Source organism: Anomaloglossus baeobatrachus, chromosome 10, assembly GCF_048569485.1.
Source record: "Anomaloglossus baeobatrachus isolate aAnoBae1 chromosome 10, aAnoBae1.hap1, whole genome shotgun sequence".
Taxonomy (NCBI): domain Eukaryota; kingdom Metazoa; phylum Chordata; class Amphibia; order Anura; family Aromobatidae; genus Anomaloglossus; species Anomaloglossus baeobatrachus.
Window position 1 is genome coordinate 56,106,225 of NC_134362.1, and position 27,151 is coordinate 56,133,375.

The 27,151-nt window shown below is 44.2% G+C and overlaps 2 protein-coding genes across 3 annotated transcripts in view; one reads left to right on the forward strand and one right to left on the reverse strand.

The window, feature by feature from the left end:
* The window catches only part of LOC142254918 (inositol-trisphosphate 3-kinase B-like), a 90,993-nt gene extending 66,814 nt beyond the window's left edge, over positions 1–24,179 (forward strand). For both annotated transcript variants that reach the window (XM_075326276.1, XM_075326277.1), the window contains exons 3-8: positions 8,792–8,876; positions 14,462–14,675; positions 16,582–16,786; positions 17,240–17,341; positions 17,878–17,949; positions 23,081–24,179. In XM_075326276.1, the coding sequence (XP_075182391.1) occupies positions 8,792–8,876; positions 14,462–14,675; positions 16,582–16,786; positions 17,240–17,341; positions 17,878–17,949; positions 23,081–23,422 (1,020 nt within the window). In that variant the 3' untranslated portion in view covers positions 23,423–24,179. The remainder of the gene's footprint in view (positions 1–8,791; positions 8,877–14,461; positions 14,676–16,581; positions 16,787–17,239; positions 17,342–17,877; positions 17,950–23,080) is intronic.
* Positions 24,180–24,832: 653 nt separating this feature from the next.
* ATG2A (autophagy related 2A) overlaps positions 24,833–27,151 on the reverse strand; it is a 306,688-nt gene continuing 304,369 nt past the window's right edge. Inside the window, exons 40-42 of the mRNA XM_075326760.1 lie at positions 26,286–26,440; positions 25,736–25,888; positions 24,833–25,651 (exon numbers count right to left, since the gene is read on the reverse strand). Of these exons, the coding sequence (XP_075182875.1) occupies positions 25,415–25,651; positions 25,736–25,888; positions 26,286–26,440 (545 nt within the window). The 3' untranslated portion in view covers positions 24,833–25,414. The remainder of the gene's footprint in view (positions 25,652–25,735; positions 25,889–26,285; positions 26,441–27,151) is intronic.

Genomic DNA, 27,151 nt, shown 5'->3' on the forward strand with positions numbered 1-27,151 from the left:
TATAAAATCCGTCACCTAGTGCCCACAAAAGAGCGTCTGCCAAAAATGCCCCATAACATAATCCCCCCTCCTAAGTGCAATAAAGACTTGTTTGGGTATCGTCCGATCTATACTGGTCTGGTGAGGTTTTGTGATCCAGACTTACTGGTGGTTGTTGTGCTTTAATGCTGTGAGCGGTTGTGGTGTTAACCCTTATTTTCCTTTTGTTGCTGCCTTACTCCTCTTGCTTTTCTCATTGGTTTCTTACTATTTGCTCTTGTGAGGTTGCAGTGTGTCTGATTTTGTTTTTTCTTGTCTTAATCTGTGTTTTCATCACATTCCTACCTCTTCCTTCCTGGGGGAAACTGAATAGATCTGGTCAGAAGAATAGTAAGGCACGGTACTCAGGCATCTCCACCATTAGGAGTAATCTAGGGGTTAGGGATGGACTAGGGACAGTATAGGAGCCCCCTGTACCTCACTATCCTGCATTTATAATACTCTCATTTCTAGCTTGCATTGGATCTTCAATATATGGATGTAATTGCACAAATAGCCAAAATATTGTCATTTTTCCTGTGAACTATTGGAAAAGTAAGACTGCTGGGCTCCATATTAAGGAACCTTTTGGATCTGATGTCAGATGCATACAACCTTTGTAGTATAACTGTGCCCTACTGGGTTCAACCACGTATTGTCCAGGCCTGGAATTTTTTTTTTGTTTTTTTTACATGGGTACCAAGTCACAAAAAAGTTCAAGATGGGAGAAAAGCCCATTGTTGACTTTGTGCCATTTGGATGATTTGGGCATGAAAAATGGAACTAATACTATAAGTCGAAAAAAAAAAACCACTTGATGGAAAAGCAAATGATGAATCGGGGCCATAAAGTTTATTTTTACCCTGTTCCCAATGAAAACATCTCGCGCTCGGGATTCGTGACCACCGCTCTTGGGATTCAAGACCACCTTTTTTTGGGGTTGATGATGCCCTGTCCATCCAGCACCAACACCAGGGTCCTTAAATGGCCACTGCCACCAAAGTCCACTTTGTTCTAACCCCCGGCTTCCCATGTGCTCTTCCCCAACCACAAGTGCCTGAGAAATAAGGTCCATTAGGTTCTGGTTGCTCCTAAGACGTTCCGTAATTTAGCCTATTCCCTGGCTTGTCTTTTGACGACCTCTAATTATGGTCTGTCATCTTGACTTTCTACCTGTATTCTGAACTCTTCCGCCCCATGTCCATCAGTTTGGGAAATGCTTTGTCTGCCCGTCTATGACATCTGCCTGCCGATTTGGTGCTTTGGGCTGGTGTCATCTGTTTCTCGTCAGCTTTTACTTTCAGACACTACTTCTGGGAAATTCCCTATCAAGAAGTCCAGATTCCTGACCAGGGGTAAAAGAGTAAATCCCTTATAGGTTCTGCTCACAAATTTGGTACAAATTCCTAGCAACTGTCCTGATTATCTACAGTAATGTGCAGGCACATATCATAGACCCTCGATTTATGAATATTCTGGTGTTAGGAGCTGGATGGCAGCAGTGATCAGTCCAGGATGAGATATGCTTAGCGAGGAGTCATATAGATCCATATTATGGCTGAAACGGCTGTGGGGCCTCCTGACATCCTCCTCATGTTTTTCCTTTCTCACGCTTGATGGTTTATGTTCCTTTCTGATCTATTTTAAACATGTGGCTCCCAATGTAAATTTCTCCATGCGAATCTAACACAAGTCATTGCACTATGATGAAAGATGTGGGAGGTTGACCAGGGCTGACGTCTTACACTGCGCTTTATATATACACAGTACAGACCAAAAGTTTGGACACACCTTCTCATTCAAAAAGTTTGCTTTATTTTCATGACTCTGAAAATTGTAGATTCACATTGAAGGCATCAAAACTATGAATTAATACATGTGGAATGAAATACTTAACAAAAAAGTGTGAAACAACTGAAAATATGTCTTATATTCTAGGTTCTTTAAAGTAACCAGCTTTTCCTTTGATTACTGCTTTGCACACTCTTGGCATTCTCTTGATGAGCTTCAAGAGGTAGTCACCGGAAATGGTTTTCTAACAGTCTTGAAGGAGTTCCCAGAGATGCTTAGCACTTGTTGGCCCTTTTGGCTTCACTCTGCGGTCCAGCTCACCCCAAACCATCTCAATTGGGTTCAGGTCTGGTGACTGTGGAGGCCAGGTCATCTGGCGTAGCACCCAATCACTCTCCTTCTTAGTCAAATAGCCCTTACACAGCCTGGAGGTGTGTTTAGGGTCAATGTCCTGTTGAAAAATAAATGATGGTCCAACTAAACGCATGCCGCTGCAAGATGCTGTGGTAGCCATGCTGGTTCAGTATGCCTTCAATTTTGAATAAATCTCCAACAGTGTCACCATTGGCATTCTCTTGATGAGCTTCAAGAGGTAGTCACCGGAAATGGTTTCCACTTCACAGGTGTGCCCTGTCAGGATTAATAAGTGGGATTTCTTGCCTTATAAATGGGGTTGGGACCATCAGTTGTGTTGTGCAGAAGTCTGGTGGATACACAGCTGATAGTCCTACTGAATAGACTGTTAGGCTACTTTCACACATCCGGTTTGAGCACTGCGGCTCAATCCGGCTGTGAAACCTATGCAACGGATGCGGTGAAAACACCGCATCCTTTGCATAAGTTTTTACATGCGGTCGGTCCGTTTTTTTCCGGTTGCGGCACGCTACTGAGCATGCGCAGTGGAAAAAACCGCATGCGGCGGCCGGATGCGTTTTTTTCCGCATCGTGCCGCATCCGGCATCCATAGGCATGCATTGAAAATGCGCCGCAGCGGCCGGATGCGGCGCGATGCGGTTTTTTTGCCGGAGCAAAAAACGTTGCAGGGAACGTTCTATCCGGCCGCCGCATCGGCTAAATCTGCCGCATGCGGCAAAAAACGGACCGAACGCAAGCCCCTGCGGCACAATACGGCACTAATGTAAGTCTATGCAAAAAAAAACGCAACCGGCGTTACAAAAGCCGGTTGCGGTTTTTCTGCAGAACGCCATATTGTGCCGCAGAGCAAAATCCGGATGTATGAAAGTAGCCTTAGCTGCTTTTTTCTTGCCATAATACACATCCTAAGTAAAGAAAAACAAGTGGCCAGGGAACCTGTCACCACTTTTTTTGGCATATAAGCTGCGGCCACCACCACTGGGCTCTTATATAAAGCATTCTAACATGCTGTATATAAGAGCCCAGGCCACTGTGAGAACATAAAAAACACTTTATAATACTTAACTAACGGTCGCGTGGTTGACCATATGGGCGTCTCTGTTCTCCGGTGCCGCCGCCTCCTGTTTCGGCCATCTTCGTCCTCTTTTTGAAGCCTGGGTGCATGACACGTCTACGTCATACACACTCGCTGGTCCTGCTCAAAAGATCAAAGTGCGCCTGCTCAGGACCTGAATTCCGGCGAGTGTGTATGACGTCGGACGCGTCATGCACCACAGCTAGAGAAGGAAAACAAAGATGACTAAAAGAGGCGGAGCTGGCACCGGACAACAGAGACGCCCATATGGCCAACCGCGCGACCGTTGGGTAAGTATTATAAAGTGTTTTTTATGTTCTCACAGCGGCCTGGGCTCTTATATACAGCATGTTAGAATGCTGTATATAAGAGCCCGGTGTTGGTGGCCGCAGCTTATACGCCAAAAAAGTGGTCATGGGTTCCCTTTAAGAAATGAAGGTCAGTCAGTCCGAAAAATTGGGAAAACTTTGAAAGTGTCCCCAGGTGCGGTGGTAAAAAAACATCAAATGCTACAAAGAAACTGGCTCACATGAGGACCGCCCAAGGAAAGGAAAACCAAGTCACCTCTTCTGCGGAGGATAAGTTTATCCGAGTCACCAGCCTCAGAAATCGCAGGTTAACAGCAGCTCAGATTAGAGACCAGGTCAATGCCACACAGAGTTCTAGCAGCAGACACATCTCTAGAACAACTGTTAAGAGGAGACTTTGTGCAGCAGGCCTTCATGGTAAAATAGCTGCTAGGAAACCACTGCTAAGGACAGGCAACAAGCAGAAGAGACTTTTTGGGCTAAAGAACACAAGGAATGGACATTAGACCAGTGGAAATCTGTGCTTTGGTCTGAGCAGTCTAAATTTGAAATCTTTGGATCCAACCACCGTGTCTTTGTGCGACGCAGAAAAGGTGAACGGATGGACTCTACATGGCTGGTTCCCACCGTGAAGCATGGAGGAGATGTGATGGTGTGGGGGTGCTTTGCTGGTGACACTGTTGGAGATTTATTCAAAATTGAAGGCATACTGAACCAGCATGGCTACCACAGCATCTTGCAGCGGCGTGTGTTTAGTTGGACCATCATTTATTTTTCAACAGGACATTGACCCTAAACACACCTCCAGGCTGTGTAAGGGCTATTTGACTAAGAAGGAGAGTGATGGGGTGCTACGCCAGATGACCTGGCCTCCACAGTCACCAGACCTGAACCCAATCGAGATGGTTTGGGGTGAGCTGGACCGCAGAGTGAAGGCAAAAGGGCCAACAAGTGCTAAGCATCTCTGGGAACTCCTTCAAGACTGTTAGAAAACCATTTCCGGTGACTACCTCTTGAAGCTCATCAAGAGAATGCCAAGAGTGTGCAAAGCAGTAATCAAAGCAAAAGCTGGCTACTTTGAAGAACCTAGAATATAAGACATATTTTCAGTTGTTTCACACTGTTTTGTTAAGTATTTCATTCCACATGTGTTAATTCATAGTTTTGATGCCTTCAATATGAATCTACAATTTTTAGAGTCAAGAAAATAAAGAAAACTCTTTGAATGAGAAGGTGTGTTCAAACTTTTGGTCTGTAATATATATATATATATATATATATATATATATATATAATATATCGTATATATATATATATATATATATATATATATATATATATATATATATATATATATATATATATATATATATATATATAGTTTCTCTGATAGCAAATTCTTGCCAACTCACTTGTAGAGAATTAGAGATGTTTCAAAGTATAGCTTCACCATTCAGGAATTTGGGACGGCACGGTGACAACCCTTATGGGAGCAACAATGGAAGATAAATGTATAGTCACGCATTCTTCTAAACAGACATACAAACATGGCAGTCATTTTTTAAGTCTAAGTCTGAGTAAATGAGTAGACAACATAAGGGCAAGTTGTAACAGGTGACAATTGTTACTCAGATTGTTTTCTTAGTGATGCTTTAATGTTTGTAACTTGCTTATTGATCCTCGATTCCATCATTCAAAGACAACAGACGTCAGATTTCACATTTCAAAAGCATCTCATTGTGTTAGTTTATTAAAGGGAATCTGTCACCAGGTTTTTGCCACGAAATCTGAAAGCAGCATAACGTAGAGACAGAGACCCTGATTCCAGCGGTATCACTTCCTAAAATGAGAAAACTGACTGCACTTCCTAACAGACAAATGTGAACAGGTGCAAACTGAACATGAAATATACAGCTGCACTCTGAGATGCTAATGTATGCAGACATTGAATATAGAAATTTCGACATTCATTACTGCTAATGAAATACATTTAAAAATTGAGGCACTTGGCCCATAAAAAGGTCAGTTTTATGTGAGCCCAGTAGCCAGCATCAAGATATATCGCTTTTGCGGTGTCCCTTCCTAAATTCCTTTATCCGGGCTGAAAAGCCTACAATTTTATGAGAACCTGCTAATAGAAAATTAAAGGAGGGAAGGTGTGCTCTGTCTGAAGCCACAACCCTGTAATCTAAAATTAGAAAACTGACGGCACTTCCTAAGAGACAAAATTATACAGCTGCACTCTGAGATGCTAATGTATGCAGACATTGAATATAGGAATTTAAACATGCATTACTGCTAAGGAAATACATTTAAAATTAAGACACCTGGCCCATAAAAAGGCCAGTTTTATGTGAGCCCAACAGCTAGCGTCAAGATCTATCTCTTTTGCTCGGTTCCTACCTAAATGCTTCTACCCAGGCTGAAACGCCTACAATTTTATGGGAACTGTTAATAGACAATTAAAGGAGGAAAGGAGTTCTTCGTCCAAAGGCACGACCCTGTAATCTATAATGAGAAAATTGACGGCACTTCATAACAAATGTGAACAGGTGCAAGCTGAACATGAAATATATACTCAAATATACAGCTGCACTCTGATATGCTAATGTTATGCAGACATTGAATATAGAAGTTTGGACATGCATTACTGCTAAGGAAATACATTTAAACATTGAGACACTTAGCCGATAAAAAAAGACCAGTTTAATGTGAGCCCAGCAGCCAGCGTCAAGGCGTATATCTTTTGCTGGGTCTCTACCTAGGCTTGAAAGCCTACAATTTTATGGGAACCTGTTAATAGAAAATTAATGAGGGATGGAGTGCCCTGTCTGAAGCCACAACCCTATAATCTAAAATGAGAAAACTGACCGCACTGCCTAACAGACAAATGTGAACAGGTGCAAGCTGAACATGAACTATACTCTGACAAATATATCACTTACTAGGCTGCTCATTGTGGTTTTAATAAAATCACTTTTTTTTCCTGTGACAATGCTGACAATTCTCTGAATGTTGTATAGCCCCACCTACATCACTGACAGCTTTTTGTTTACACTGTGCATAGGCAGAAAGTACAATATTGGTGGGCTTAGACTTGCAATTGTGATCCCTTATGTGTTAGATTGTTGATCTATGAAACAGAAGCTTCTTAGTGATTATAGCCTTAATGCAATCATGATGCATAATATCAGGTACTATACCTTTATCAGTGCTCACATTTTAGACACAGGAATGAGCAAGTTTATTTCTATCAAATAATGCTGGGAATCATATGAATATTGCTTTTTCAGGCTAGCATCCGAAAATCCATTGCCAAGTAACACACAAATATTACTCTTTCCACTCCCTGATTTTCATTCTGGATACATCAACAATAAAAAAAAATATAAAAGGTGAATAATAGAGAATCAGAGTTTGTAGCTTATTATCAAGCAACACATCTTGTTAGGGTGGAAGATCTGTGCTGTTATGGAATAATAATAATAATTAATACACGCAGTGGTGGAGCGGATATTTTCTGAAACGCCCTGGAAATGTTTACCCTGGATGGAAAGGACTGAAACCTGTGAGATGCAGAGACCCCAACGATACATGTATCCTTATGATAATCCCTATTGTAGGATCCTCTAATTCTCCCCCAGAAATGTAAATCCTATGATATGAAATTAAATACTAAAATACAGAATAAGGGATTGTGCGCACGGTGCAGTTTTTGAGAAATCTGCACCAAAATCTGCATGCCTACTTACTTCAGGGAAAAAAAACTCTCCATAACCGCGAGCGTTTTTCTGCCAGAAGTGTTATGATCCGGAACCATGGAAGACCACCACAAATCATTGGCAAAAAGGTGACAAGAGCATTGGCAACTAATCTGGCCGCCATCCCCTTACTAACCATCAACACTAGAAGTAGCCGAGGGGTGAACTAACATCCTGTGCACCGCAAACCCAGCCGGAGAACTAGCTATCCTAAAGGTAGGAAAGATGAATAACTCTCTGCCTCAGAAAATAGACAAGAATAGCAAGCCCCCCACATGCAAAACTGCGGCGATATAGGAAAAACACAATACACAGGTAGATGACAGGATTAGCAAAAGGTGAGGCCCCCGCTGACTAAAATAGGAAAGGACAGGAAAGGGACTGATGGTGGCCAGAGAAAAACCCTGCAAAATACCAACTTCCTGATAGTACAAAAAGGCCCTCAGATCGCTCGATCTGAACTCCGTCCTATACCAGGTGCCCTTGTCATACCAATGAACAGAAAACAAGAATTATAACAAATTCAACAAGCCACAAACACATGGACCCAAAGGAGCTATACTCCACACAGAACTGCAGGGAGTTCCTCAACAATCCACTGAGGGGGAAAATCCCTGGAAGGAAAAAAACTGAAACCAACCACAACAAATGACAAACCCAGATAAGCAAAAGAACCAGATAATAAATAAAGAGCAAGCACTTATCTGGAGTAGATGTGGAGTAGAGCAGGATTAAGCAGGCTGGAGATACAAAGAACAACTGACATCCGGCAACAGCCTGCAATCAGACCAGGACTTAAATAAGCAGAGAGTTAGCAAAGGAAACACCCACTGCACAACACACCTGGTCCAAGTCCAAACCATTCCTGGCCACCAGAGGGAGCCTCCCAGCAGCCAAAACATAACTAACATTCACAACACAGAAGGTATAGAACATTTCTGCACCAAATCTGCAGCGTGTGCACATACCCTTTACGGTCGTGAAGTTTTATTTACTTCTGTGTCTGTACGGGATAATTGTATCACTGGACTAGGAAAAAATAAAGCTACGACCGCCATAAAAATTAAGTTTTGAAATCAATCAGAACAGGATGATCTAAAACTGACATTGCTCAAAAAGCGTGGTGTAGGCGTTTGAGCCTGTGTAGAAGCATTTAGGTAGGAACCCAGTAAAAGAGATACATCTTGACGCTGGCTGCTGGGCTCACGTAAAACTGGCCTTTTTATGAGCTGTGTCTCAATTTTTAAATGTATTTTCTTAGCAGTAATGCATGTCCAAATTGTTATATTTAATGTCTGCATACATTAGCATCTCAGAGTGCAGCTGTATATTTTTGTCTGTTATGAAGTGCCGTCAGTGCCAGCGCCAATTATGTTTAGAGAGTGTGTCATTAATGTTGGTAATCTTTTTTTTGTCCTTTTTTATTTATTTATTTTTATATTTTAACAATCTTTTTTTTACAGACCAAATCATGGAAGACTTTCTTCACGATGGTGCATTGGTCCCTCCGTCGACAGAATTCCTGGGTGCAGTTGGCAGGTCATGAAGGTACAAACATTTAAATTCCTCTACGACTGAGTATTAGTGAGAATAATAATAGCTTTATTATCAAAGTGTGGTTATAAAAAAATAGCATCATACAGTATATCATAAAAGTGAGTGCACCCCTCACATTTTTGTGATTATTTTATTATATCTTTTCATGGGACAACACTGAAGATCTGCCTCTGTGATACAATGTACCGTGTCAGTGTGCAGCTTGTATAACAGGGGAAATTTGGTGCCACTCAACACACAGCCATTACAGTTTAAACCACTGGCAACAAAAGTGAGCACACCCCTAAGTGACAATGCCCAATTAGCCATTTTCCCTCCCCGGGGTTGTGACTCATTAGTGTTACAAGCTCTCAGATGTGAATGGGGAGCAGATGTGTTACATTTGGTGTTATCTCTCACACACTCTCTCATACTGGTCACTGGAAGTTCAGCATGGCTCCTCATGGGAAAGAATTCTCTGAGGATCTGAAAAAAAAGAATTGTTCCTCTACATAAAGATGGACGAGGCTATAAGAAGATTGCCAACACCCTGAGACTGAGCTGCAGCACGGTGGCCAAGACCATACAGTAGTTTAACAAGACAGGCTTTACAAGAACAGACCTCATCATGGTCAACCAAAGAAGTTGAGTGCACATGCTCAGCGTCAATCCAAAGGTCGTCTTTTCAAAATAAAAGTATAAGTGCTGTAGAGGTTACGTGAGGTCCGCCTGTCAGTGCTCAGACCAAGCGCCGCACATTGCATCGCATTTGTCTGCACGGATGTCATCCCAAAAGGAAGCCTCTTCTAAAGATGATACACAAGAAAGCCCACAAACAGTTTGCTGAAGACAAGCAGACTAAGGACATGATTTCATTAGACCCCACAGGACATGGTTCCAGTAATCCAAGATAAGATCAAGTGTGTGTGGCGGCAACCAGGTGAGGAGCAGAAAGACACAAGTGTGTTCTGTCTACAGTCATGCATGGTGGTGAAAGTGTCAGAGTTAGGGGCTGCATGAGTGCTAGCAGCTGTGGGGAGCTACAGTTCATTCAGGGAACCATGAATGCCAACATGTACTGTGACATACTGATCTCCACCCTTCGTATGATGACATCCCAAAACACCAAAGCATGATAACGATCCCAAAGACATGTTACATTTGGTGTTATCGCTCACACACTCTCTCATACTGGTCACTGGAAGTTCAGCATGGCTCCTCATGGCAAAGAATTGTCTGAGGATCTGAAGAAAAGAATTGTTACTCTACATAAGGATGGCAGAGGCTATAAAAAAAATTGCAGACACCTTAAAACTGAGCTGCAACACGATGGCCAAGACCATACAGCGGTATAATAAGACAGGTCCAACTCAGAACAGGTCTCGCCATGGTTGACCAAAGAAGCTAAGTGCACGTGCTCAGCATCATATCCAGAGGTTATCTTTTCAGACAAGACCGTGCTGCCAGCATTGCTGCAGAGGCTACAGGGTTGGGGGGGGGTCCACCTATTAGTGCTCAGACCATACGCAACAAATTGGTCTGCATGGCTGTGGTCCCAAATGGAAGCTTCATCTAAAGATGATGCACAAGAAAGCCCACAAATAGTTTTCTGAAGACAAGCAGACTAAGGTCATGAATTACTGGAACTGTCCTGTGTTCTGATGAGACCAAAATAAGCTAATTTGGTTCAGATGGTGTCAGGCATGAGTGGAGACAACCACGTGAGAAGAACAAAGATAAGTGTGTCCTGCCTACAGTCAGGCATGGTGGTGTGAGTGTCATGGTTTGGGGCTGCATGAGTCCTGCCGGCTGTGGAGAGCTACAGTTCATTAAGAGAACCATGAATAACACCACGTACTGTGACATACTGAAGCAGAACATGATTCCCTCCCTTCATTTTCCAACATAACGACCCCAAACACACCTCCAAGATAACCACTGCGTTGTTAAAGAAACTGTGGGTTAAGGTGCTGGACTGGCCAAGCCTATTTCCAGATATAAACCTTATTGAGCATCTGTGGGGCCTCCTCAAACAGAACGTGGAGGAATACAAGGTTTCTAATTTCCACCAGCTCCGCGATGTCATCATGGAAGATGGAAGTGGATCCAGCGGCTCTAGTGAAGTCCAAGCCCAAGAAAGTTAAGGCTGTGCAGGAAAATAATGATTGACACACAAAATATTGACACTTTGGGCACAAATCGGCCATTTTCACTTCGGGGTGTGCTCATTTTTGTTGGCAGCGGTTAAGACATCAATGGCTGTGTTTTGAGTTATTTAGAGGACACCAAATTTACCCTGTTATACAAGCTGCACACTGACACTGTACATTGTATCACAGGGTCAGATCTTCAGTGCTGTCCCATGAAAAGATAAAATAAATAGGTATGATCAAATACCTCAAATATTCGGCTTCGCAAATATTTTCCGAATAGGTTGCTGCTATTCGCGAATACTCGATGCGCAATGTACGGTAAGTCTATGAGAAACCTAAATAACAACTATTCGGAACTATTCAGGCTTCCCATAGACTTGCATTGAGCATCGAATATTCGCATAGCGGCGACCTATTCGTCGAATATTCGCGAAGCCAAATAATTGAGGTATTCGATCATCCCTAAAAAATATTTCCATAAATGTGAGGGGTGTACTCACTTTTATGATATACCATACCAAAACATTTTGACCAGACTGTCTTAGTTATTGTTATAGAAGTGTTAGTAGATCATTATAAAGCACATGTGTATTTACATTTCACACTTTCCATGAATATTCAAACGACAAGGTTTGGTAAAACTTAAAAGTAATAGGACTATTATATACTACAATTCCGCTGTGTACTGCAGAGGAAACTTCAGAGCTGTTATGGAAAAATTATATATATTTTTTTTCTTTAGTAGTTTTTTGCTTACTATTGGTGAAAAATCCTTCTTGCATAAAGAGTGCAGTGGACAGGGGTCGGGGTCGGCCCACCATTACAATTTATCGCCTATCCACGCAACCCAAAAATTTTTGCATGACAATAGCCCTTTGGATGGCCACCTAAAAAGTTGCTTCATTTTACAATTAGATTACATGTAAAGTGAAAAATTAGACTCCTGAGGCAGCCCCTGGATTCTGGGCTTCACAGCTGAGCTTGACAGCTTGGGATCCTTCAGTCTTGGCAGATAAAACATGGTGAAGTTTCTATAATTCCGTATTCTCTTCAAGAGTCAGCGTGGAGGTGAGCCAAGTGTCAAGAGCGCTGTGACAAAAGTAGCTGTAAAGCTCAGGACTTCATTGGAGAAATATTCAGGACAGATCGGTAAACATGAACGAGACACTCGAAATAGTACATTCCAGATTTCATTTTTTTTTTTTCTCTCCAATAACATTGCTACAAAAAAAATTTAAAAACAGATTTAAAACGAACCTGACCTGTTACATGTGGACCGCACAATATACATATGGAGAAGAGGAGCAGAATGATATACAGTAATACCTTCATTTAACAGTGCACCATAATTTTTTATTTTTTTTTAAGATACGAGCCGTCACTCTATCTTTTTTGCTTCATGATGCGAGCAGAAATGTGACGTAGGAACAGCTTATACTCCCCCTCCCTCTGATCCCTCACCGCGTGGCATCCTAATCTCATGCAGGTAGATAATCAGCGTGTGAGAGCACTCCAGCCGATCAGCATGTGAGAGTGGGCAGCATGTGAGAGCGCCTGTGCTGATCAGCGTGTGAGAGCACTCCAGCCGATCAGCGTGTGAGAGTGGGCAGCATGTGAGAGCGCCTGTGCTGATCAGCATGTGAGAGCGCTCCAGCCGATCAGCGTGTGAGAGTGGGCAGCATGTGAGAGCGCCTGTGCTGATCAGCATGTGAGAGCGCTCCAGCCGATCAGCATGTGAGAGCGCCTGTGCTGATCAGCGTGAGAGCGCTCCAGCCGATCAGCGTGTGAGAGTGGGCAGCATGTGAGAGCGCCTGTGCTGATCAGCGTGTGAGAGCGCTCCAGCCGATCAGCATGTGAGAGTGGGCAGCATGTGAGAGCGCCTCTGCTGATCAGCGTGTGAGAGCGCTCCAGCCGATCAGCGTGTGAGAGTGGGCAGCATGTGAGAGCGCCTCTGCTGATCAGCGTGTGAGAGTGGGCAGCATGTGAGAGCGCCTGTGCTGATCAGCGTGTGAGAGCACTCCAGCCGATCAGCGTGTGAGAGTGGGCAGCATGTGAGAGCGCCTCTGCTAATCAGTGTGTGAGAGCGCTCCAGCCGATCAGCATGTGAGAGTGGGCAGCATGTGAGAGCGCCTCTCCTGATCAGCGTGTGAGAGCGCTCCAGCCGATCAGCGTGTGAGAGTGGGCAGCATGTGAGAGCGCCTCTGCTGATCAGTGTGTGAGAGCGCTCCAGCCGATCAGCATGTGAGAGTGGGCAGCATGTGAGAGCGCCTCTCCTTATCAGCGTGTGAGAGCGCTCCAGCCGATCAGCATGTGAGAGTGGGCAGCATGTGAGAGCGCCTCTGCTGATCAGCGTGTGAGAGTGGGCAGCATGTGAGAGCGCCTCTGCTGATCAGCGTGTGAGAGTGGGCAGCATGTGAGCGCTCCAGCCGATCAGCGTGTGAGAGTGGGCAGCATGTGAGTGCTCCAGCCGATCAGCGTGTGAGAGTGGGTAGCATGTGAGAGCGCCTCTGCTGATCAGCGTGTGAGAGCGCTCCAGCCGATCAGCATGTGAGAGTGGGCAGCATGTGAGAGCGCCTCTGCTGATCAGCGTGTGAGAGCGCTCCAGCCGATCAGTGTGTGAGAGTGGGCAGCATGTGAGCGCTCCAGCCGATCAGCATGTGAGAGTGGGCAGCATGTGAGAGCTCCTCTGCTGATCAGCGTGTGAGAGCGCTCCAGCCGATCAGCGTGTGAGAGTGGCCAGCACGTGAGAACGCCTCAGCTGATCAGCTTGTTAGTGCTGCACTCTGACACGCTGATCAGCTGACTTCATGAGATGAGGATGGGGGGGGTGTCAGAGGGAGGGTGAGTATAATAGGTTTTTTTTTTTTTTTTTAAGGGTGCGGCGTGATGGGAGGGCCACGTACCAGGATGGGGATCATATGTACTAGGTTGGAGGGCCATAAGTAGGGGCTTGAATGGATTAATAGCATTTCAATTAATTTTAATGGGGAAATTTAATTTGACATAAGAGCAAATTGAGTTAAGACTCAGTCACAGAATGAATTAAACTATTAAGTTAGGGTATTCCTGTATATATAATATATATTTATTTTTTTTGTAAAAAGCTTCAGTATAACTTGTATGTTATTCATTGAAATTCCTGGCGTTTATATGTAGGAGTCCAGTGGGCGGTTTTAATAGTGATTGACAGTCTTCCCTGTATGACTACATGCAGAGATAGCTGTCAATCACTGAATAGGACCGCCCTCTGGACTCTCTTATACAAACAGCAGGGAAGCTCTCTTGTTAACCTAAAATATTCCGCCATGGCTGTCATTAGTAATGGTGAAAGAGGACGGAGACACCCCTGCTTCTTCACGCTTCACAGATTACAATACTCTGTATATAAGCTGGTGAATGAGATTCTTGCTTGGGGACTGACCATTCCGAAATTAATTCTTCCAGGTAATTTCAAAGCAAGTGAGAGAGGGCACATCCTTAAGAAGTTCAGTCCTGTAGAAAATGCCTGCCTTGTGGCCCTTATGGAAGATGTCCTCCGGCCATATGTTCCCACTTACTATGGACTGGTGGAGAGAGAGGAACAGACTTATATCAAGATGGAAGACTTGCTCATGGGCCTTGAAGGACCCAGCATCATGGACTGCAAAATTGGAATTCGGTAGAACTTATGTTTATTATTCATCTTGTCTTGTTTCTTCACTGTATGCATGATCATTCTATAGAAAATGAATGTTGTTCATTTGATGTGGCTAAGTAGTTCAGTATACCTTTCTACCCCCCCTGTAAAGCCTGTTAATAAAGGAATAAAAGGGTGTAGATAGATGGGGAACATGTAGGTGGGAAGATGCACTGAACTATTCAGCACCATCAAGTAGTGATGGGTTGTTCATGAAAGATCTAGCTCTCTTCTGTGAACAATGGGAGCCTGCACCCCTGTGAGAGATACTTGAAGTCTCTGAATGGTTCTCTTTGGGCTAAAATGATTGCCACAAAACTGAAACCCATCCGAAAAAATCTTGTGTTAATGGCTGGCGGTAGGTGGGCAGGGTTTAGACTGCACCGGACTACCATAAGAATAAGGATCTGCCTGGGTTCCAAAAGGGACATTTCTTTTTTGTGACAATAGCTGTTTGATTCAGCTTACCAAAAAGAGACAGATTACCCATCACAAACACCAAGGGTGCACAGAGCACCAGTGATTGGCTTTAACAGTCCTCGTCTGCTACCAGACTGGGTTCGAACAGTCCCCGTCTGCTGCCAGACTGGGTTCGAACAGGCCTCTTCTGCGGCCAGACTGGGTCCGAACAGTCCTCTTCTGCGGGCAGACTGGGTCCGAACAGAACTCTCCTGCTACCAGACTGGGTCCGAACAGGCCTCTTCTGCTACCAGATTGGGTTCGAACAGGCCTCTTCTGCTACCAGATTGGGTTCGAACAGGCCTCTTCTGCTACCAGACTGGGTTCGAACAGCCCACGTCTGCTACCAGACTGGGTTAGAACAGTCATCTTCTGCTACCAGACTGGGTTCGAACAGAACGCTTCTGCTACCAGACTGGGTTCGAACAGAACGCTTCTGCTACCAGACTGGGTTCGAACAGCCCACGTCTGCTACCAGACTGGGTTAGAACAGTCATCTTCTGCTACCAGACTGGGTTCGAACAGAACGCTTCTGCTACCAGACTGGGTTCAAACAGAACTCTTCTGTTTGAACCCAGTCTGGTAGCAGAAGAGTTCTGTTTGAACCCAGTCTGGTAGCAGAAGCGTTCTGTTCGAACCCAGTCTGGTAGCAGAAGCGTTCTGTTTGAACCCAGTCTGGTAGCAGAACTCTTCTGCTACCAGACTGGGTTAGAACAGTCATCTTCTGCTACCAGACTGCGTTAGAACAGTCCTCTTCTGCTACCAGACTGGGTTCGAACAGAACGCTTCTGCTACCAGACTGGGTTCGAACAGAACGCTTCTGCTACCAGACTGGGTTCAAACAGAACTCTTCTGCTACCAGACTGGGTTCGAACAGGCCTCTTCTGCTACCAGACTGGGTTCGAACAGCCCACGTCTGCTACCAGACTGGGTTAGAACAGTCCTCTTCTGCTACCAGGCTGGGTTCGAACAGAACTCTTCTGCTACCAGACTGGGTTCGAACAGAACTCTTCTGCTACCAGACTGGGGTCGAACAGTCCTCTTCTGCTACCAGACTTGGTTCGAACAGTCCTCCTATGCTACCAGACTGGGTTCAAACAGTCCTCCTATGCTACCAGACTGGGTTCAAACAGTCCTCTTCTGCTGCCAGACTGGGTTCGAACAGTCCTCCTATGCTACCAGACTGGGTTCGAACAGTCCTCCTATGCTACCAGACTGCGTTCGAACAGTTTTCGCCGGCTACCAGACTGGGTTCGAACAGTCCTCTTCTGTGCCCAGACTGGGTTCGAACAGTTGTCGTCTGCTGCCAGACTGGGTTCGAACAGTTGCCGTCTGCTGCCAGACTGGGTTCGAACAGTCCTCTTCTGCTGCCAGACCCCTTTTAAAATTTGGGACCTAACTAATAATATATCTTTTGAATTTATTTCAGGACGTACCTAGAAGAGGAGTTGGCGAAGGCCCTTCTGAAACCAACACCGCGAAAAGACATGTATAATAAAATGGTGGCGCTGGATCCTGAAGCTCCCACACCAGAGGAACACAAGCAGCAGGCGGTTACAAAACCTCGGTACATGCAGTGGCGGGAGAGTGTGAGCTCCACAGCACAGCTGGGATTCCGCATTGAGGGCGTTACGGTGAGTCACGGTTACATTATAAGACACTATAGCTTCTGGGAACCTGCAAACCCTTAGAAAAATAATCAAGAATACCAAGATGTAAAAGAAAACAAAAGAAACCCCAACCTTCCAGACGACAGCACTTTCTATCACACTGTATAAAGAACCCAGTGGTGTTATTTCCTGCTGTGTCATTCTTGCACAATAATACTGACAAGTATAACGCAGGTGATACAGAAAGTTTTCTGTAAAGTTCTAAATGTGTAAAACTTCTCTGAAATTTCCAGGGTTGTACAAGATAAAAAAAAAAAAAAAAAGTTTTTTTCTTGCTAAACAGCGCCACTTTTGTTCACAGGCTGCATCTGGTATTGCAATTTGGTCATATTTAGGCTGGAATGAGACAAGTATATGCAAAATATATTACTACTATTATATAAGCTCCTAAAGTGCGATCTATTATGCTTCTTCTAGGTCGAGGCTGGGCCTGTTAAGAAAAACTTCAAAAAAATGAAGAGCAAAGATAAGATAATGGAAACATTTGTTCTCTTCACCAAGGGACGGAAGGACATCCTGGTATGAGACGACTTCTTCTCTGCTGCTATTAGTTACGTCCTGAGGGATCCCGGGGCTTACACATGCATCACGCTTTTCCTGTTCTGCAGACCTCAGAAGTGTAAGCAGTTGTAGCTTTTTAGCACCGTCACCGTGCAGCCGGCTCTCCCCTGTAGACCTCTCGCTGCCTCTTATCTGCTGACACTTCTGGGTCATTGTGCCTGCAGCCCTTTATGCCATTCTTGTATAGACCTGACAGTCGTCGCTTCATAGTAGATTATGTAGGGAATGTAACCAGACCTGTCTCCAGAAGGTGTGCACCATAATCGAGGTATCACATCTGACAAAGCCTAGCACAATAATCCTCTTGTCGTCCACCTTCTATGTAGTATAAAGCATCCTCAACCTCATCTACAGCCAACAGTCCCATGTTTTTAGCGTTAGTCGGGCAGGAGCGGGTATAACATGGTAGCGGGCAGGATAGTAGGTTTGGACTTTGTGACCATGCAGCAGTGTCACCTTGTGTTGTAAAACGGGATATACATGCTTTATTGCAGGCTGCTTACATGGACCGGTTGGCGAACATGCAGGCCGCCCTCCAAAACTCTGAATTCTTCCGCGCTCATGAGGTTAGTATTGGTGGCCACAATGACAGGTACAGGTGTTAAAAATGAAGTAAACCAATTCTATAGTGGCCGCGCTCCCCATAGTGATGATTTTAAAAACTCTTGTCCTCAAATGGAATTTATTACTCAAACATACGGAAATAAAAAACGGATACAACGCGTTTCGGCGGGAACAACCGCCTTCCTCAGGTACAGGTGTGTATGAGAGCAGTAACCAGGAGCTTAAATGCTGGGGGAAAGGAAGTCTGAGCAATTTTGAAATACCCATATATTATGCAATGTATTCACTTCATATTTAGAATTATTTGGGGAAATTGCAGATAAAATAACTTCTACAATAAGTGCTGAAATGTGCTATTAACACCTCCCTGACCCAAAAAAAAAGATGGGGTACAGTACTTTTTTTTTTTATTATTATTAAACAAAGGATGAACAGAAAAACAAAAAGGTGAACCTGTAACAATCGCTGCTACAGTGCAATGTAATACTTGTGTATTGTTGTAATTAAAGGGAATCTGTCAGCAGAATAATGTAGGGGCAGAGACCGCCCGATTCCAGCTATGTGTCACTCACTGGGGTGCTTAGTGTAGGTTTGATAAAATCACTGTTTAATCAGCAGTAGATTATCATTACAGGACTACTTGGTGTGCTACAAGTAGTCCAGCATATTTATGAGCTCTGTATAACTGCTAGATCTGCAGCAGAGAAAACATTGCTTTTATAAAAATGACAGCAAACAGCTCAGTAAGTGACACATCACTGGAATCAGAGTCTCTGTCTCCACATTATACTGCTCTCAGATGGGGGAGCAAAAACCTGGTGACAGATTCCCTTTAAACCTAAAGCGTTAGGGGTACTTCTCGCATAGCAAGATCACTAGCGAGATCGCTGCTGAGTCACGGTTTTTGTGACGTACCAGTGACCTCATCAGCGATCTCGCTATGTGCGACACTAAGCAGCGATCTGGCCCCTGCTGTGAAATCGCTGCTCGTTACACACAGTGCTGGTTAATTTTTTGCTCGTTGCTCTCCCGCTGTGAAGCACACATCGCTGTGTTTGACAGTGAGAGAGCAACGATCTGAATGTGCAGGGAGCCGGCGTCTGGAAGCTGCGGACGCTGGTAACCATAGTAAACATCGGGTAACTAAGCGAAGCGCTTTGCTTGGTTACCCGATATTTACCTTCATCACTAGCGTACGCCGCTCTCAGGGTGCCAGTGGCGGCTCCCTGCACATGTAGCCAGAGTAAACATCGGGTAAATAAGCAAAGCGGTTTGCTTAGTAACCCGATGTGTACCCTGGCTACGAGTGCAGGGAGCTAGCGCTAAGCAGGGTGCACTGGTAACCAGTGTAAATATCGGGTAACCAAGCAAAGCATTTTGCTTAGTTACCTGATATTTACCTTAGTTACCAAGCGCAGCATCGTTTCCACGCGTCGCTGGGGGCTGGTCACTGGTCGTGGATGAGATCTGCCTGATTGACAGCTCACCAGCGACGCACCAGCAATCCTAACCAGGTCACATCGTGGTCGAATCGCTGGTACGTCGTTTAGTGAGACGGTACCCTTAGACCCCTCATTGGTTGGAGTTTCAATCAACAACGAGCAGTCGAGCGACTTCCACCTAACCGCTTAGATGTTGGCATATAAAGGATTAAGCTACAATAATGGGAGCTAGCTCAAACTGCGATAGCTGCAGGCACGTGAGCTGTATGCAGACCTGCTGCCTATGCAGACCGCTCAGCTTTAAAAATGCCATATGAACGCTACGTGGACATGTGGATATGTTCTCATCCATCGTAAATTCCCCAACTCCTAATGACATGATTGTGGGGAGGAGACTGTTACCAAGAAAGCCAGGTGCCTGCTAAAAGTCCCCATTCACAGCATATAAAGCCAAACCAATAAAAAAAAAAAATCCAAAAACAATAGAATTTTTTTTTTTTTTCACCATTTCACCCCACTTAGACTTTTTTTTTTCGTGTCTCAGTACATTATTTTGTAAAATGGTGAGTCTGAAAAGTACAACTTATTCTGCAAAAAACAGGGGTTTTTGACTTTTGGCAGACGAGGAGGAAAAATTAAAATTGGAGCGGTTAGGAAGGGGTTAACAACTTAATACCCCCAAAATGAACAGGAACAATTCCAACAATAAAAGATCGCAATGCGTCTCCAGGAATCCTGCCAATATTAATACACCCGAAAGTATTTTTAAGACTCGTGCCAGGATAAAAGGATTTTATGGCATCCCTCTTTTGCAATGAATTTCAATTTGTTGCTCATATTCAAATCCTATTAACATCAGTGAGGAAGAAGATTCTAAAAAAGCAGATCAGATTAAGATTTCTGCAAGAAAGTGAAGAAGGAGGAGAAAAGGTTGAATTGTTTACCATTATCCCTCTTGTCAATGAAGATGCAGTGTGATCCGTCATGTGTACGGTATAGAGCCGGAGGAGCGGAATGAATGAATGCATGGCTATAGGTTGTTTTTTTTTTTTTTTGGGGGGGGGGGGGGGTTGATTCAGGAGTCCAAAAGGTGGATCTAGTCACTGATTGGCAGCGATCTTTGTGTACGCCTATATAAGGAAGGCTGTCAATCAGTGATAAGACCACCCACTGGACTCATTAGACCAGCAGGAATTTAAATGAATGAATAATCGGTGGAGGTCTCAGAATCCGAATTTCCATCAATCTACTGTGAATTAAAGGGAACCTGTCACCGGATGTTTATAATACTCACCTAACGGTCAGCGCGGAGCAGACTGGTTAGATAGGCGTCTCCGTTCTCCGGTTCCGCGCCTCCTCTTTTGACCATCTTTGTCCTCCTCCTTCTGAAGCTAGTGTGGATGTCGCGTTCTATGTCATTACACTAGCCGGCATTGAGGTCCTGCGCAGGCGCACTACAATACTTTAATCTGCCCTACTCAGGGCAGATCAAAGTGCGCCTGCGCAGGACCTCAATGACGACTTGTGTGTATGACGTAGAATGCATCATCCACACTAGCTTCAGAAGGAGGAGAAAGATGGCCAAAAGAGGATGCGCGGACCCGGAGACGCCCATCCAACCAGTCTGCTCTGCACCGACCGTTAGGTGATTATTATAAACATCCAGTGACAGGTTCCCTTTAAAAGGCCTACAACTATATAAGGGATTTCAAAACTAATTACCCTAAAAAAAAAAAAGAAGAAAAAAAAAGTAACTGAAGAATGAACTACAACTGTTGCTTTTAGTTTATCTGCAGTGTGGAGTGACATCAGCCTTCATCTGTTATCAACAGGCTTCCTTCCTGCCTGCCCTGTGCCGAAACCTGGATCTCACACATGATCTCTAGGGTCACTAACCTCTTCCAAGACATAATCCTCCAGATCTATAAAAACCCAGAGGGAATTTATACCAACATGAACCTCCACTGCATCATCTATTGAAGACATTGGCATTAAAGGGGTTGTCCAGGCTTGGTATAAAAAAAAAAAGAGAATTTTGTTTACTTACCGTAAATTCTTTTTCTTATAGTTCCGTATTGGGAGACCCAGACATTTGGTGTATAGCTTCTGCCTCCGGAGGACACACAAAGTACTACACTAAAAGTGTAGCTCCTCCCTCTGAGCCTATACACCCCCTGGATAACCAGATCTAGCCAGTTTAGTGCAAAAGCTGAAGGAGAATAGCCACCCACAAGTAAAGACAGAGCAAGAACCGGAACAACCGGAGCCTCTGTCTACAACAACAGCCGGTGATAACATGCGGAACAAGAAACTGCCAACAGGCAACAGGGAGGGTGCTGGGTCTCCCAATACGGAACTATAAGAAAAAGAATTTACGGTAAGTAAACAAAATTCTCTTTTTCTTTATCGTTCCTATGGGAGACCCAGACATTGGGACGTCTCAAAGCAGTCCATGGGTGGGAATAAACAGAAAACTCAGAAGTAGGCGGAGCCTAACTTCACAAATGGGCGACAGCCGCCTGAAGGATGCGTCTGCCTCCTGAACACAAAGCAATGAACTGGCTAGATCTGGTTATTCAGGGGGTGTATATGCTCAGAGGGAGGAGCTACACTTTTTAGTGTAGTACTTTGTGTATCCTCCGGAGGCAGAAGCTATACACCAAATGTCTGGGTCTCCCATAGGAACGATAAAGAAATGTGTAGTCACTCTGATTGCAGACTGCCGAATGGTGACAACAGTCACTATTCCCTGATTTAAGAGGGCAGTCACGTGACCACATCTATACAGTTTGCATACTTCCGGTCACATGCCAACTAGACTTCATCTGGCTTCTTTCAAGTTACGTTTATTGAGAGAACCTGAATGACAAGTTGGCATGTGACCGCAAATTGCATACTGACCGCTCGCCCCGGGGATTACAAGGAATAGTTACTGTGCGGTACGGTCACAGAGTGACTATACATTTTTGTTACAAGCCTGAGCGACAGCGCCTTTTTTATCGGCTGTCCAGGTATATATATATTGATATATTGCTAACATAGCCTTAGGATAGGTCATGTGTACCAGACCGGTAAAGGTCCAACACCCGGCATCCCCATGATCAGCTGTTCTCTTCACAGGCGGCAACCAGATCTAAGAATTCAACAAAGCGGCCAATGAAGCAGCGCCTGTTTAAGAGGATAGGCGCTGTATTTGCGCAAAACGTTCGCAACTTTTGCCTTTTTCATGCAGTTTTTCCCAGTTGCGACAAAATGGGCAGAAGTGGCGCGTGACTCCACGGTTCATCTAATTCATGACGAGCTGTGGCGTACGCACAGATACACCTGCCACTTGTGAGACGCTCCCGATTTATAATGAGGCTTGCGGCAGGAGCTTCTGACTCCACCACACCACTTCATCAAAACGGGCAAGGAAATCGTATGTCTTGATCAATCGGGGGATCAAGTTTTGGAAAATTATTCCACTCATTTCAAGTAAGCACACAGCATCATTTTAAACACCAGCAGAGACGCCAAGTTTTCCCAGATGATGTTGCTTTGCATTAGGTTTTGTTTTTTTGGTACAATCTGAGGACAATGCATTGTAGTGCCCATGATGAGTTCTATGTTGAGTGGATCCATTGATTTTCTGAATGGATTGTTACATTGTATCGGTTGAGATAACACTGATCATTGTTATTTTTCCCCTCAGGTGATTGGCAGCTCACTACTATTTGTACACGACAGACGAGGCTTCTCTAACGTTTGGATGATCGATTTTGGTAAAACGACTCCAGCACCATCACACATAACTATCCGGCATGACGTGCCCTGGGAGCAAGGAACCCATGAAGATGGCTACCTGCTAGGACTTAAGAACCTCATTGCCACTCTCCAAGATACCATGCGAATGGTAGAAGAGACTGAAGAAAAGGCATCGGAGTCATCGGAGTGTTTAGACCAGGAAGGAGAGAGGGACGCAGTTAGTGAAAAGCCTTCACTGAAAAGGGAGATGGAGGGAAATACTACAAATGGGGAAAACAAGGAGCTTTAAGTGAGAGCGTGGGGCAAGTCTACACCCTGGTAACACAAGACGTATAAATTCATGTATGGATTTTGTTTTCTCACTAATTACTAGAACAACAGAACCAGTCGCTGTTGGATGGACTTTGGGTGACTGCACTGAACCCATGTGAATGTTGCTCATGTTGAAGCAGAATCTGAGACGTTGGAGATAATATACTATGTACTGATAGACAAATAGACAATAGGAATGAGTTGATCTTCTATGAAGATAAGAGGCCACTGGAAAACCCAAACACAAGAAACACTGACCGGCTGCTCCCATAAAGGGGTTCTTTGATCTTCCATAGTGGGATGGGGCAGCCATACTGGCACAATGCTGCCGGACAGATGCAGGGATGGAGGTCCCCCTGTAGCGGGTGGGCAGGACAATCTTTATACTATATAGTGTTCAGTTTAATTTCATTATATGGCAAAACACTGTTCTTCCATTAATAACAAGATGTGATTTGTGAAAGCCAGTAAATGCGTATTATAATATTGCGTGGAGCAATAAGAGACTTGTGTGCGGACTCTGAACAATGTCACAGTGTGCAAGAACCGTTTGTTTCATCTTACGTATGCCACTTTCTAAATAAAAAGTGTATCCACACATCCGCCGTCATATCCTACAGAACAAAAAAGTGTATCCACACATCCGCCGTCATATCCTAAAAAAGTGTATCCACTCATCCGCCGTCATATCCTGCAGAATAAAAAAGTGTATCCACACATCCGCCGTCATATCCTGCAGAACAAAAAAGTGTATCCACACATCCGACGTCATATCCTGCAGAATAAAAAAGTGTATCCACTCATCCGCCGTCATATCTTACAGAACAAAAAAGTGTATCCACACATCCACCGTCATATCCTGCAGAGCAAAAAAGTGTTTCCATGCATCCGCCGTCATATGCTACAGAACAAAAAAGTGTATCCACACATCCGCCGTCATATCCTGCAGAACAAAAAAGTGTATCCACACATTCGCTGTCATATCCTACAGAAAAAAGTGTATCCACACATCCACCGTCATATCCTGCAGAGCAAAAAAAGTGTATCCACGCATCCGACGTCATATGCTACAGAACAAAAAAGTGTATCCACACATCCACCGTCATATCCTGCAGAATAAAAAAGTGCATCCTCGCATCCGCCGTCAAACCCTACAGAACAAAAAAAGTGTATCCACGCATTCACCGTCATTTCCTACAGAACAAAAAAAAGTGTATCCACGCATCCGCCGTCAGACCCTACAGAACAACAAAAAGTGTATCCTCGCATTCGCAGTCATATCCTACAGAACAAAAAAGTATCCACACATCCGCCGTCATATCCTACAGAACAAAAAAGTGTATCCATGCATCCACCACCATATCCTACAGAACAAAAGGCCCTGACAATTGGGTTACCTTCTTTACAGGTTGATGTATTTTTTTACATTTTTTATTTATACATTTATATATATTATTTATACGGATTTGGCCTCACAATCAGAAGAAAGCATTAAGGGAAGTGATGTAAAAAGCAACATTCAGGATGATAGAGGCCGCAGAGTCCCTTCGTGTGACGACATGGTCTTGCGTTGTGCACCATTTATCTCCAGTTACATGGGTCAGTAAAATCAAAAGCTTGAAAAATGTAATGCACAGTTTAGGTCCGGAGAACACGGGTCCACCTTTCAAGGCCACCGGTGCAATTAAAAGTGCTTAACGTTATTCACCAAGTAAAGTCACTCCATGATTTCGGCAGAGGAGGGTCGTGGATACATGAGTTGATAGGAGGCTAATACAGGAGCGGAGAACAGAAAATGTAAGTATTTAACAGAAGGCTTATGGGCAATAATCAAGTACTGTACGGAGTGGCTTTAAGTGTGGTCATGCAGTGACGTTAACAGCTTCGATAACGCAGACCCAGCAAACTCCAGAATCTTCACATATTGCAGCTTTCCTTTGGCACTTCACCGGCAGAGAGTTTCGTTGCGTCAGTCCTGCCCCTCGTCTGCCTTCCACTTTAGCGAGTCCTCCTTGTGGGCATCGGGTCTGATCTGATTTCTCATTCCTCCTAAGAGATTTGATGTTGCTTCCGTGGCCACTATGAATGGCTTTACTACGGTGGGTGGGATTTGTCGCAGGACTCCGCCAACAGCGCCAGTCAGACCCTTTTGTTCGTGGCCACGGGATGCTACTTCACGTATGGTCTGGGCCGTGTCGATCACACCCTGTGCAGTGGAGAAGAACAGAGTCACGCCGCTCCTTTTCACTACACGTACCCAAATTGTAATTGGGGTATGAAAAGCACTCACCTCCCGCACAGTGTCATAGGCCTTTGCTACCCCCTCCCGTAGATCTGCGGGCTGCTGCCCTCTCCTCAGTCTCCGTGGCTGGCGGACATCCAGCGAGCAGCGTGGAACCGGTGGGGTTGGGGACAGAATGTCATACACAGTCTCTGCTGTCGCCTATAAGTGGAAAGAGAAAGAGGTCTTAATCCACATTATTTATACTTCTCATACACATGAAAATACGAAACTTTGAAATATATCTTATCAGTCAAATCTGCTCCTTTTCCCCCCCTTGGACTAATCTTTCATTCTCAATCCATGGAATACAGACTTTCCCATTACTGAGGCAGCAGCCCCTTCCTCCTCCATAGAATTTTAAAAGCAGCAACTGTTGTCCCCAATCTCAAAACTGTAGATAATCTGTCTTCACCAAATACTGATTTTACCTTTGAATGGAAAACAAATGATCAGCGCACGAAAAGAAAGAAGCAAATTTAATTGATAAGATATACCACAAAGTTGTTGGTGACTCTTTAGCTGTGTAATGCACCAATACTCGTCGGTGGCTCTTTACCTGTATGGCTTGAACTAGCCGGTTACTGAGTTCTAGTGCCGCTGAAGCTGTGGAGGTGCCAAAAGAGGCCGCCCCTCTCTGCAAGCCCCGAATAATGCGCCCGTCCTTCCTGTATTGTTCAATGGGCAGCCAGAAAAGGTCTCGCACACCATGAACTAAAACAGTAACAGATATTAGTATCCATAACAGTAGGGCACAAATCTTCACCCATTGACAGACAGAATAATCTTCACCTTCACAAACACTTCACTGAAAATCCTCCTGTAATTTTAATTACATTTTTTACTGTTCATTATCTAGATCGGGGGTCTCAAACTCAGCCGGGTGTATGGGCCACATATAGAAAAAATAATTGAGAGGGGCCGCATTATTTGCGGGACAAAGTGACATTTTTAGAGATTCCATGGTTTTTTCTATACATCTTTTTTGAACATTTTTTTGCTTGTTTATTATGACAAACCTGCACTTTTTTTGTTTAGTTAAGTTTATATATAAAAAGCATTTTTAATGGCAAAAAAATTCATGCTTTATTTTGATTTTTTTTTTTTTACATTTTATCCCCTTCTTGTAATATTGTTTTACAATTAGCAGCATCATATAGTAATCTTACCAACATCTTATAGTAATGTCCCCATGTTGCAGCAGTGTCCTCCATCCGTGTGCTCTGTAGTAAGGTGCTCATCCTTGTAGTATTGTGCCCAGTCGTATTGTGATCATCCTTGTAGTATTGTGCTCATCCTTGTGCCCTGTAGTATTGTGCTCATCCTTGTGCCCTGTAGATTTGTGCTCATCCTTGTGGTATTGTGCTCATCCTTGTGGTATTGTGCTCATCCTTGTGCCCTGTAGTATTGTGCTCATCCTTGTGC